The sequence below is a fragment of the Capsella rubella genome, unplaced genomic scaffold, assembly GCF_000375325.1.
Source record: "Capsella rubella cultivar Monte Gargano unplaced genomic scaffold, Caprub1_0 scaffold_1, whole genome shotgun sequence".
Taxonomy (NCBI): domain Eukaryota; kingdom Viridiplantae; phylum Streptophyta; class Magnoliopsida; order Brassicales; family Brassicaceae; genus Capsella; species Capsella rubella.
The window spans coordinates 14,948,826-14,962,527 of NW_006238923.1; the positions used below are offsets into that span (position 1 = coordinate 14,948,826).

Sequence of the window (13,702 nt, forward strand, 5' to 3'; positions counted from 1 at the left end):
ATCGTCACTCCTTAACAGTGTGTGCCCACCACTCTACACTTATCTGGGTTCGGCTCTGATACCACTTGTAACGCCCCAACCGTCATCTCTTTAGTGGACCCCATGTTCACCACTAGCCCATGGATACACCTCTCTTAATGGGCCTCACATCTTCTCACTAAGGCCATGAACCCATTAATACCCGATGGCCGGTTTGCTACGCCAGGGAGGTTTAAAGACTTGTTTACCGAGCCTACGAATCACCACATGATCTTTCACTGTGTTTTGGCCTCACTCACATAGTTACGACAACCACTTCCCTGAAGGTCACCCATTCTTTGACTATTCCAGCATAAGCACGCTTAACTATAGAGTTCTCTCAGGACCCTTGACCGAAAATATAAGTGCATTTTGGTGATATAGGTGGTCAAATCAATTCATTTAAACCTCTTCGCAAACTGGGTCTCATAGGTGCGCTTCATCGTCGGTTTGCGTAGCATTTGGACCGAGACTATGAGTTTTCGTTCAGAACTGCTTAGTTATTCAACCAAGAAAATATGAATTAGGAAAGAAAAATATATTTTGGGTCATTCCTTTTATTAATTTGAGTCCAAACTTCACTACTTTTCATAGCTTCTACCAAAATTTGTCTTTAAACTTTTAATATTTACATATGCTAATTTTCATGTATATGTATCAATTAAAAGTATTAAAATTTAAGATTGACATTTTATATTGAAAAATATGAAATCTGTATACATACTAACTACTAAGTCACATATTTCCATCTATATATATTTTTACTTACCTTAATCAAAAAGGAAAACTAACCAAGAAGTACAAATATTCTTCCTCTTCTTTTTTTGAAAACAAAAACTAAAAATTGGAGGAAAGTTGTTTACAAACTTGAAAGTAAAAATATTCACATATGCTTATTTAGTGTGCGTATAAATTAGATTCATTTAGCATGACTAATAACCAATAAAATGAATATTAAAGTTCAAAATTACAACATAAATTATTGACTATTTATTTAGTTAACATGAGAAATTGATACCAATACCCTTTTTCAGATACCCTCTTTTAAAAATACCCTCTTTTTTTTGCCATTTTCATTTTTGCCCTCTCTTAAATTTTAATAGCCATTTTACCCCTAGTTGAAAAAATATTTTTTTCCAAAAGAAGGAATATTCCTTCCAAAAATTTTCCCCCCCAAAAACTTTCCCGCCAAAAATTTCCCCGCCAAAAAAAACTTTTTCAAAAATTTCCCGCCAAATTTTTTTAAAGGGTTTACAAGATTTTTTTAAAGGGTCTTTTAAAGGGTTTACAACGGTTTTTAAAGGGATTTACAAGAGTTTTTAAATGGTTTTTAAAAGATTTGTAATGGTTTTTAAAGGGTTTTAGAAGCTTACAAAGGTTTTTAAATGGTTTTTAAATGATTAACAATGGTTTTTAAATTTTTTTATAAGTTTATAACAATTTTAAAAGGATTTACAAGGATTTTTAAAGGATTTTAAAAATTTACAAGGATTTTTAAAGGTTTTTTAAAAGGATTTACAAGTGTTTTTAAATAGATTTACAAGTGTTTTTAAAGGCATACAATGATTTAAAAATAGTTTGACAGGGTTTTAGAAGTTTACAAACGTTTTCAAAGGGTTTACAAAAGTTTTTAAAGGTATTACAAGTTCTTTAAAATGGTTTTTAAGGATTTACAAGGATTTTAGAAGTTTACAAAAGTTTTTATTAAATGATTTATCACGGTTATAAGAGGTTTAAAGGGATTTACAAGTGGTTATAAATGTTATAAAATGATTTACAATGGTTTTAAAAGGTTTACTCAAGTTTTGAAAGGTTTTGGATGACTTTTAAAAGATTTACAAGGGTTTTTAAAGGATTTTTTAAGGGATTAAAAATATTTACAAGGTTTTTAAAAGGTTTTTTAAGGAATTGCGGAAAATTTTTGGCGGAAAATTTTTTTGTCGGAAAATTTTGGCTGAAATTTTTTTTGTCGATTTGGCGGGAAATTTTTCGGAAGCAATATTCTTTTTGTTGGAAAGAATATTCTTTTCTTCATCATGGGTTATAATAAAGGAGGGTAACTTAGTCATTTTGTACATTGAAAAATGTATTTTTAAAAATGGACACCTAGAGAGGGTATTTGTAGAAAATGGTATCATAAAAAGGTTAGTTGTGCAAATCCTCCTTATTTAATTAAGTAATAATGAAATATACTCGTTGTACAATATCCTTTTTTGTAAATGAAAACCCAAAAATTTGAAAAAATAATTAAATTATAGGAATGATTTTTTTTTATTTGATGAGAATGTAAATAATTTATTTTTCTATTTTAAATTCATTTAAATTAATTTGTCTCAAAAAAAATATTTATAAGATTACTATATATTAAAAAAATAGTCAAAATATGTTAGTTTCCAATTTTCCAATATGGTAAACCTCCTTAACTTGATGTAACAAGTTACTAAAAACACAACCAAAAATATTAAACTTGTATGCAATTCAAAGTTTAACCGAACCGATCAAATATCAAATTCAATGAACCAGACCAATAACCGAACCGATCGGCTCACTCATGTTATTCGATTTCGAAACCTTAAATCTCGGTTTAGTTTGGTTCGATGTTTGGTAAAGGACATAGAAGAACTGGACCAAGGCCCATTCGATTGATTCCGGTATAAACAAAATCTTCAAAAAGCGTACCAATTCAGCCGACGTCGAATAAAAACCGGTTTAACAATCCAACGGTTACTAAACAAAGGAAAGTGAAGGTGTAGGATAAGACCAACCGTAGAAGATTCTTCATCCATGTATCAGTCGGTGAAATTGAAGAGGCATCGTCACGCTCTCACGTTATTATAACAAAAAAAGAAGAAGAACTCTTTCTTCGGCTTTTTACGATCTCTCCGCTTTTACCTCTGCCTTCTCTCTCGTGTCTTCGTGTCATTCTTCTCGCAGATCTCGAGGGTCTCTTAAGGTTGTCAAGCTTATTCCAAAGTTTGTGTCTTTTAATCGTTTTGTTCCGACCCTTTTTGATTTTGATTTCGTTTCTTCAGGTTAAGAAAAGTAAAGGTTCGATTTTTATTCCAATGGGTACTTCGTCGGGACAACCCGAGTTCGATTACTTGTTTAAGGTTTTATTGATCGGAGACTCTGGTGTTGGAAAGAGCTCTCTTTTGTTGAGTTTCACATCTAATACCTTTGATGATCTGTCTCCAACAATTGGTGAGTTTGAAATGTATATGATCTATAAAGTACCGATCTTGTCTTTTTGTGTAAAGTTTTCTGATTGTGTTTGGATTTGATTTGTTTTGTAGGTGTTGATTTTAAGGTTAAGTATCTTACAATTGGGGAAAAGAAACTCAAGCTTGCGATTTGGGATACTGGTGAGATACGACAAGCTTATGTTTTTGTGTGTTGGGGATGATTGAACTCGTCTTATGGTTTTGATTTAGATGTTTAGGTGGAATCATTGAACAATTTAGAGTTTGAGAATGTCTTTATCACAATAATGTGGAATTTTGTTTTACAATTTCTTTGTCTTAGTCACTGTTGCATAAGCTTGAATAAGAGTCTTGTGTTTGGAATGGTTTGGAGATTAGTATTTTGTATTTAGAATAGTTTAGAGATCAGTCTATCGCCTAGTTTAGAGAATGTCTTTCTCACAATAATGTGGAATATTTTACAATTTCTTTGTCTTAGTCAGTGTTTGCCTAAGCTTGAGTAAGAGTCTTGTGTTTGGAGATTAGTATCTTGTATTTAGAATAGTTAAGAGATCAGTCTATAGCCTTTAGAATAGTTTAGAGGTTAGTCTTTGTGTTTAGAATATTTTAAAGATTAGTCTTTGACTCTTTGTATTTAGAATAGTTTGTATAGTAGGCAAGAGTATTATTTGTAATTACTTTTAAGATTAGTCTTGTATATAGAATAGTTTAGATATTAGACTCTTGTACTTAGAGTATTTTTCGAAATTAGTCTTGTATATAGAACAATTATATGAGATTAGTCTTTTGTATATACAATATTGTCTTGAAATTTTTCAGTTTTTCTGTTATCTCTGATTAGTTTTTGGGTGTTTTTTTATGATTACTCAGCTGGGCAAGAGAGATTTAGGACGCTAACAAGTTCTTATTACAGAGGAGCTCAGGGTATAATTATGGGTATGTCTCTTTCTTAATGAACAAAATCATTTGTTATCTTTGATCCTTGATCTATTAGGATACATATTATTAGTCTTTGTATGTGACTTTTGGAACTTTCCATCTGTAGTATATGATGTGACAAGACGAGATACATTCACAAATCTTTCGGATATATGGGCTAAGGAAATTGACCTCTACTCGACCAATCAGGATTGCATCAAGATGCTTGTTGGGAATAAAGTCGATAAGGTAAGATTTTCTCTTTGTCCTCCATGTCCAAGTGTCTATAATTTTGCAACTCTACTGACTTAATTTGGTCTCTCTAGGAGAGTGAAAGGGCTGTTTCTAAAAAAGAAGGCATAGACTTTGCTCGGGAGTATGGATGCTTGTTTCTGGAGTGTAGTGCAAAGACCCGGGTCAATGTTGAGCAATGTTTTGAAGAGCTTGTTCTTAAGGTAGTAACTTTGCTCCTTTCATCCAAGCTTTCATACTAAGGATGATGAGTATGTCTTTTAACCTTTCTTTTAATCCGCAGATCTTGGAAACACCGAGTCTTACTGCTGAAGGTTCATCTGGCGGAAAGAAGAACATTTTCAAACAAAACCCGGCGCAGACCAGCAGTGCTTCGTCAAGCTACTGCTGCTCGTCTTAGACATCACTCTACGGGTTTATGACACAAATTACACTCTTGCTTGTCTTCTTGTTCTTGATGGTATCTTTCTTTCCAAAAACTGCAGCATCTTGGATGTAAATCTTAACCCTGGTTTCAAAGTTGTGTTCACTAGTTTCTAATCTGGGATTATTCCATCTTATGAATCAGTTTCTTATACCTGATTAGGCTGAAGAAATAACTGAGTACTGTGACCAGTATCACATTTTTCTTTGTTGCCAATTTCAATTTTTCATTTAATTGAGAGTAATATAAATTCTAGTGAAAGGAGTGAAGCTGCAATGTAAATACAAAAACACTCTTCAAATGAACAATTGTAAAATGAATAAAATGAGTCGAACAAGTCAACAACAATACAATTATCGTGTAATTCATCAAACTTGAGGTTATCAATATATAGTACTTTAAAGTTTCTAATTTAATATTCCAACAATTCGAATGAGTAATAAGTTTATAGAATGTTTCATGTGTTGCGTGGGTTTATAATTCATCCAGGAAAATATGCATACTTTTGAAATTGATTATTTTGTATTTCATATTATTTAAAAAAAAAATTTTGTAGCTTCTAAAAAAAAGTACTTGGTGCATACTATATATTTAACTGGAGATGGTAAATATTTTGCATATGTAAATTTATTTAATGTGAAATTTAGGATAACGTATTTCGGGTTTTTTTTTAGTTTATCAATATAACATAGTTATAGAAATAATTATTCTTCAACAATAAAAAAAACTTGAAAATAATAAAATAAAGAAAATGAAAATTGTAAAATTTCCCCGAATTTTTCCCTCTGAATGATGAACTTTGAGGTTTTCTCTCTCGTTCTTTCTCGCTTTTCTCGTTTTATTAATAGTTAATTACACAATATATTATTTCTTTTTTATAGAAACTAAAAATCTTGCAATGGTTTGTTAACTAAAACCTAAAATTTATTACCTACTTACAAGGGAGTTTTTTTCAGTTTTTTGGTTAGTGGCTTATTTCTTGCAAAGTTAATACTCCTTCAGGTCTATAATAGATGATTTTGTAGCCATTTTTTTTTCTTTCAAAATTAGATGCTTTTCTCAAAAATATATGCAAAATTAAATATTATTTTATATTTTTATTAATTTATATTCTGCAAATTGTTTTTCATTGGTTGAATTGTGTTTAAGTTAGTATAAAATAATGTTTTTCCTTATAAATAAAGTAAACTTAAATGATTTCTTAATTTGTGTGCATTTGCTTAAAAGATCATCTATTCGATAACAAATAGAATACGACTTTGTTATTTGTTGAAAGAAAAAAATTTGGAGGTTTTTGTGAAATTTTCTTTTTAAAAAATCTATATTGAGCACTAAAAAAATTAGTTGATTTTACTAGCACTAGCACTAAACTGAATTGACATCAAAACTTACGAACATACATACTCATATCCTTGAAAAGCAAACAACTCAGATGAGGATGAGACTTAAACATATCAAAGTTGTGTATAGACAAGAGACCATCGGTGGTCAACTAAAGCACCAATTCATTGTAGCCAACTAAAGCCTTCAATCTTGTATCTTTCGAGCATTGGTAGCCCTTACATGGAGTGTTGAAGTTCATTATCACATGAAATACCAATGTGGCTCCTATAGTAAGAGTTAGACACAACATGTTTTATATTAAATGCACTGATTTTGAAACACAATCATATTGATAAGTAATTTTTAATGTTATTTACTATCTATTGGTTTTTAAACATTTTGTTGCTTTATGTTTCTTTCCTTTGAAGTTAAAAAAATAATAATAAATTATGAATTTAAGTAGTAAATAACGACGTAATTTTTTTTTAGAGTAGAGCATTCACAAACGTTGGACCAGATTTGAATCCACAACTACTGGAAAACTACTATTACCTTGTACTCAGAAACTACCTGAAACAAACTCGGAATTTCAAACTAATCCAAATCAAGATCATGCGATACATCACGTACTATGGAGAAATCTTCAACCCCGTTTCCTCCATAAATTTTGAAATTAGGGAATAAGTTTACCATGACCATACATCATGTAGTTCTATCAATAAATAAAATCTAAATCTAATAGCACAAAAATCTAACTCAGCTACAAACCATCTCAATAAGGAACAAGAACACCCCGTTTCAAAATTTATCACAAAGACACTTACACTAAACATTTCCTTGCAACATTAAAGCGACCAATTCAGGTACACTAAAAAAATGCAACAAATAGATAAGACAACAACAATATAACAAAATATGATGCAATTAACTGAAATTAACTGAAAAGTAGTATCAACTAGATTCCAAAATTTTCTCTTTCTTCAATTAAATCAACCGCAATTTAATAAGCCCCAACTTTTCGCAATAAAAAGTTCGATAAAACAAACTAACCAATCAATTTTAACAACCGAGTGATATCTTTGGTCCAATTCCAAATTTCGCGGAGGAGAAAGATCTCGAATTATAACTGTTGTCTCTTATTAGTTTGGTGTATAGAAGAACTGAAGATTACGATTCTAAGTTTTGACATTATTACTAATTTAGATAATTTTTGAGTATGCTAATTTTGGACTAAATACAGTGTTATTTGTGAAAATTACCTTTAAAATAAATAAATATTTTGTTACATTTTAATTTCTTTTAAAATTTTAAAACCAGTAATTACAAAGTTAGTTCTAAATCTACAGTATAATTTTACGACCAGACAGACAGAAAAGAAAAAAAATAACTGTCGGAGAAAGAGAAAAAAAAAATTAAGAAAATTAAAAAAGGTGCTTCTGCTCCTATTCAATGCGTTGTTCATCTCCAGACCAAACTCACCACTCTTGTTCTGTCTTTCTTCTTCTTCTTCTTCAACTCCAAATCAATCTCTTCCTTTATCATCTTCTACCTTTTCCTCTGTTTCTTCTTTTGGTTCTCCCAATCACCAAACCTGACAAACCCATCTCCTCCTCCTCTCTCCGTCGCTCCCCTTCGTGGGGATGCCTCTTCGCCACCGCCGGAATCTTCTTCTTCTTCTCCTCCTCCGGCGGCGAACTCCTCCTCCTCCTCCTCTTCCGATCATCCTCATTCCATGATTTCTTCTAGAGATCCCGATGCTCTCTTCAGCGGCGGTGGAATCAGGTTTTTTTTCTTATAAAAATTGAATCTTTTCAATCGATTTTTCTCAAATTTAGTGTCTTTTTTTTTTAATTTTCTTGATTTTGTTTCTCCGGTGTTGTTTGTAGCTTTTTAGCAGGAGTTAGAACTGTGAAGTTTAGTTATGGTTACTCTAGTCTTAAGGGTAAAAGATCAACAATGGAGGATTACTTCGAAACTAGAATCTCTGATGTTAATGGACAAATGGTTGCTTTCTTTGGTGTCTTCGATGGTAATAACAACTAACACATTGTTACTCTTTATCATATTGTTATATCATTTTAATTGTTACTAATGGTGTTGACTTTGTTAGGTCATGGTGGAGCAAGAACTGCAGAGTATCTAAAAACCAATCTTTTCAAGAATTTAGTTAGTCATGATGAGTTTGTCTCAGACACAAAGAAAGCTATTGGTAATGAGATTGAGATTTAAGCTATTTCATTTTGTTTTGTTTTTTGAATGTTTCTGAGAGTTTTTGTTGTTGTGTTGTGTAGTTGAATGTTTTAAGCAGACGGATGATGAGTATTTGATTGAAGAGAGAGGACAACCGAAGAACGCTGGCTCGACTGCTTCAACTGCTTTGCTTATTGGTGATAAGTTGATTGTTGCTAATGTTGGTGATTCTAGAGTTGTAGCTTCGAGAAATGGTTCAGGTTTGTTTACTTTTTTGAGTCTTGGATACTAAATTGATTAAACCTTTTTGTTTTTCAAGGTTTTGTTTATGTGATGATGCTCTTTGTTTTGTTCTGTAGCTGTTCCACTTTCGAATGATCATAAACCTGATAGACCAGATGAGAGACAAAGGATTGAAGATGCTGGTGGCTTCATTATTTGGGCTGGTAATGTTTCTTAGTTCCCTCTACTTACATGTGCTTAAGACTTAAGAGTGTTTTGTTAGACAAATGGTGGTCTTTAGAGATATGTGATAAGGTGTTTTGAAGTAATATGTGGTTTAGGATGATTAGTTATTGATCGTTACATGGAATACGATAGGAACATGGCGAGTTGGTGGAATTCTTGCTGTGTCTCGGGCTTTCGGGGATAAGCAACTTAAACCATATGTGATTGCAGAGCCAGAAATTCAGGTACTTAAAGATGGTCATTAAGCTCTCTATATTCTCAGCATTTAGTATAATGATCTTATATATGTTTTACATTACATTTGGTTTTAAGTCACAAAATGTGAATGCCCTTGTTACTGATTCAAGTGATTGTGCTAATACTTAGGAAGAGGATATAAGCACGTTGGAGTTTATTGTTATTGCTAGCGATGGACTATGGAATGTGTTGTCAAACGAGGTTAGTTTCAAGATATAGCTCATTAACACTATGTTTAGTTTTGAAATGCACATTTTTCTTGATGTGACTGTTCTATAGATCCATCAAAAACAAGGAATTGAGTCCACTTACCTAAACCGTAAACACACTATTGAAACTACTTATTTTTTCAGGATGCTGTGGAAATAGCACGAGACATTTCAGATGCGGAAACTGCAGCAAGCAAGCTTGTGCAAGAAGCCTACGCACGGGGTAGCTGCGACAACATTACTTGCATTGTTGTTCGATTCGAAGTATCTTGAGCAAGAACCAAAGTCATGTTTGTTCTTCTGATGTGAATGTGTCATTTTCAGCTGTTGCTTTACCCTTCCATGTTGTGGTTTTTAGGCCAAACAGCATTAATACAGTCACACATTTGGATTATATAATTGGAAAAAAGAAAGATATATGATGAGACTCTATGCCTCCTAAATTTTTTTAATACATCAACTTGTAGTTTCAGCTACAATTTTGTCTCATCTTGTCTAAAGAAACACAAGAGTTACTTCTAATACGTCTTTTAAAATAATCAAAAGCACTCACTAGTAGAGATTTTACTTATGTTTCTGCTTCTTTAGTCTCAGCATCTTCAATCTCTCCCTCTTCCTCCACACTAGACTCTTCTCCCTTTTTCATCTTCTTGGTTTCCAAGAACTCCACGAGACCTTTAAGCGCGATATCCGCATTCTTGCTCGCCATGAGCTGCTGCGTGACTTCAGCCGGAGTTGAACTCACTTCAAGGATCAGCTTCTCAATGGGATCAAACAAGACATGTTCATCAGTTTTGAGGTACAAAGCCACAAGCTTTTTGAACACAAAAGGTTTGCAATTGTCCATGAGAATGTGAACATCCATTCTTCCCGGCCTCAACAACGCCGGGTCGAGCTTCTCCTTGTGATTCGTAGTGAAAATTATGATCTTTTCTTCTCCGCAGCTCGACCAAAGTCCATCAACAAAGTTCAATAGACCAGACAACGATATCTATACACAAGAAAGAAGATTCATTAGTCTAAGAAACAGAGGATTATATAAAACAGAGGATTCAAAAAAAAAATCAACTTTACCCCAACTTCAAACTTCTTCTTCCGTTTCTGAGGCTCTCCATCATCTTCTCCACCATCTTCTTCCTTTTTCTTAGTCTGACGTCTACGAGAAGCATCAGCTCCACAATCAATATCTTCAATAAGAAGAATAGACCTATTCTTGGTTGAAGTAAGTATCTCCCTTAGCTCACCATCATCTCTAACACTCTGAATCTGAAGATCATAGATATGATACTTCATGTGATTAGCAATGGCAGCTACCATAGAAGACTTTCCAGTACCCGGTGGACCGTAAAGAAGATATCCACGCTTCCAAGCCCGTCCCACGCTCTTGAAAAAGTCTTTGCCTTTAGAGAAAGAATCAAGATCATCAATCAAAGTCTTCTTAAGTTCTGGCTCAACAGCTAAGGTCTCAAAGGTTGTATGGTGCTCAAATATAGCCGATTCCCATTTCGACCGGTCTTGGTTATATGTATAGATCTTTAGATTCTCGCGATGGCTCATTATCTTCTCTGCTGATTTGGCTAAGTAAGTGAAGTAATCTGTCATAATCTTCTCACGAAACTCTTTCTTACATGTCAAATGAAAGTACCTAAACACATCAAACATGTCAGAACTCAGACCAAACAAGATTGTAATCTAAGAGAAGAAGAAAGAAGAAAACAGAGTTTTAGGGTTACCGTTTCTCGGGTAGATACTTCTTAGTTTCAACAGAGTGAAGAGTCCACTCAAGATGAATCCCTTCAAACTCATCAATGATCTTTGTGTTCACAGGGATACCAAGCTTTGGCTCAGCAGCTGGATTCTTGAGATTACTCGAACCCACAAGAAGTTTACCAGTAGAGAGCCCGGCAAGACGAGTAGGTAAGTAAACTTCAGCAGCACGGAACGTTTGGTTCTCAACAAACTCCCAACGTTGCTCTATCACAAAAGTGAAACTTGATTGGAAGTAAGAAGAGAAAAAGTCCACAGCTTTCATAGCTATGTACTCTCTTATCCTTTTAGGCACAATCTCGTTAAGAATCGTTCGAAAAAGCATAGTGATTGCTGAAAAAGATGTGTATAGAGAGAACACTGCTGATACAGAAGGGACTTGGCCATAAAGATTCGCCATTTTTTTGCTTTCTTGAATGAAGAAGAAGAGAAGATGATGAAAGAGTGAGAGAGAGTGTATTGTGTTTATATAAAGAGGTTTTGGGAGAGAGTGGTGAACAAGAAAGTTAGAATTTTTTTTAATCAATAGAGAAAGATTTGAGATTTTTCAGGGAAACTTGGGTGGAAAGCTCAAGAAGCAAGGATGAGAGGAAGTGGAAGACGTCATTGAAGGTCAAGGGAGATAAAGACAAGGGCAAGTCACATTCATTGATTCACTTTAAAGATGTATATACACAAATGTTGACAATTTAACAATGTGGTTAATGTATCTATATTAGATACTTTTGTTTTTTAAAATGAACCTTTTTATGATATATGTATGGGATTAATAATGAATTAGTATAAATTAGGTTAGGGGCGTGCAAATATATTATGATTTTTGTACTGAATTATGATAAATAGAGGGGTTTGGGGGGGGGGGGGGTATATCTATATGGTTCGAATGGTTGCGACAGTTGGAGCAGATATTGTTATTTATAGATTATATCGTTTTTAATCATTCTATAATTTATAATTTGTAATAACGTGGATGAAGAAAATAAAAGAAATATGGGGTGGATCTAAAATGAAAATTTAGTATGGGGTAATGCTAAAAGTAGTAGTGAAATTCGGGGTATTTTAAAAAAATTAATAGTAGTTAAGATGAACTACTATATTTGATATGAGGCATTGTTAAAACAAATGACTAAATTAGAAGCATTTAAATAAATTTATACTAGTTATTTAAGAAAATTAAAGAGTGTGGGGCACGTGCGATACCCAATTCCTTCCTGCGTCCGTCTCTGATAGAAGTTCGTTGTCGAATAACTACAAACCGTTTTTATATGCATTAAAATTTGATATATAATAGATTGTATAATATCCGTTCTAAAAACAAAATGGACTAAACCGCTTACGGATTAGTATCACAATTTACCCTCCATTTCCATCTGAAACCTAAGTTTTCTTTAATCACAAATTTTACCCTCAGTTTATCCTTAATTTCCATCTGAAACCTAAGTTTTCTTAAATCACAAAATTTAGTTCACACTTTTAATATTTAGTAGACTGGTCTATTAAATCAAGAGTTTAGTAGTTAAACTAGCCGGATTAAATGAAGGCTAATAAGGTTAAGAAACAAAACAACAAAACAAGTGGCATATGTGTACGTGTTCAGAACCAAGATAATGTGTCATAAAATTGTATGTAAATTATTACACGCAAGGAAACTAAGTGGAAGCTGACATGTTCGTGAAACTGATGTACATACATACAATACAACAAAGGAGACTGGTCGGTCTTATTCAAAGAAAAGAAAAGTTAAATAAATTAAAAAACGTAAAAAGGACTTGTTGGCTAAGTAAGAAAAAGATTCTGAATGGAGGGTTGTGATTTGTTTGGTGATTTGTCATTTTTCTTTTTATATTGATATTTTGAAAGACCAATGTTTTTGGAGTCGTGCACATGACAAATCAATTGAATAATGTTGAAAAAAGCAATCAAAGTTAATAAACACCCCATATTGGGGTCGGACTAGTGAGAAAATAACGAAAATCAATTCAGACTATTTGCAAGCGGTATTTTTATAGCGAACGTAAAGTTCGTTCTGAACCGCAACTATGTCTTTATGTAATCAATGTCCGTCATTTTTGGTTCGATTGAGTTTTTAATATATAGTTTGTTGACAAAAAAAAAAAATTAACTTCTTTAATGAGTTTAATTTTAAAACTTTGTATTTTAGTATCTTTATAATTTTGGTTTTGTTAATTTAGGAAGATATAATTGGGTGTTTTTTTCTTGTCTTACCACTATTTTTCTTCTTAACACTTTATAAGTTTGGTTTTGATTAAGTCTTGTATAGAATCTTCCAACCAAAAAAGAAAAAACAAGCTAGAACCAAAAAAATCACATATATTAAACGTTAAGATCATTTTTTTAATTACTTTCTTAATGGGTTTGAGAACATTGGAAACAACGTTAGGCTTAGTATAACACGATTCTCTTACTATTAGTTCTAAGAACCAAAATTATGAACATGCACAATATATTTTGGTGTGAGTGTCACTATAGCTACCTCGATACTACAAATCCAAATTACAGAAATAGCTTGGCTACAGCCTGGTTATGGGCATTATGGCATGAAGTACCAATGTACAATTGCTACAGCCTTATTATAGAGGCTGAGAATCCAAATTTGAGTGGAATATAATTGATATACTGTACCATTCCTACTAAGAGTGATATGGAAGTTTGAGTTTAAAAATTAATTTGAGACA

General features: G+C 32.7%; 3 protein-coding genes across 3 annotated transcripts; 2 read left to right on the forward strand and 1 right to left on the reverse strand.

Annotated features, from left to right (window-relative positions):
- The first annotated feature begins 2,863 nt into the window (after positions 1-2,863).
- On the forward strand, positions 2,864-5,037 carry LOC17899889 (ras-related protein RABC1). Its single transcript, XM_023789558.1, has 7 exons — positions 2,864-2,971; positions 3,051-3,219; positions 3,312-3,380; positions 4,089-4,154; positions 4,264-4,385; positions 4,463-4,591; positions 4,672-5,037. The coding sequence occupies exons 2-7, from the start codon at positions 3,084-3,086 to the stop codon at positions 4,786-4,788; spliced, it is 639 nt and encodes a 212-aa protein (XP_023645326.1). The 5' UTR covers positions 2,864-2,971; positions 3,051-3,083; the 3' UTR covers positions 4,789-5,037.
- A 1,729-nt stretch (positions 5,038-6,766) lies between these two features.
- Positions 6,767-9,691, forward strand: LOC17896875 (probable protein phosphatase 2C 11). Its single transcript, XM_006305030.2, has 9 exons — positions 6,767-6,786; positions 7,534-7,917; positions 8,022-8,164; positions 8,246-8,344; positions 8,427-8,585; positions 8,685-8,771; positions 8,926-9,017; positions 9,160-9,231; positions 9,384-9,691. Exons 1-9 carry the CDS (start codon positions 6,767-6,769, stop codon positions 9,510-9,512), a joined length of 1,185 nt encoding a protein of 394 aa, XP_006305092.2. The 3' UTR covers positions 9,513-9,691.
- LOC17899072 (AAA-ATPase At1g43910) lies at positions 9,657-11,559 on the reverse strand. The gene is made up of 3 exons (XM_006307343.2): positions 10,973-11,559; positions 10,314-10,884; positions 9,657-10,230 (listed from the first exon to the last, which is right to left on the reverse strand). Exons 1-3 carry the CDS (start codon positions 11,404-11,406, stop codon positions 9,808-9,810), a joined length of 1,428 nt encoding a protein of 475 aa, XP_006307405.1. The 5' UTR covers positions 11,407-11,559; the 3' UTR covers positions 9,657-9,807.
- Between the last annotated feature and the right edge of the window lie 2,143 nt (positions 11,560-13,702).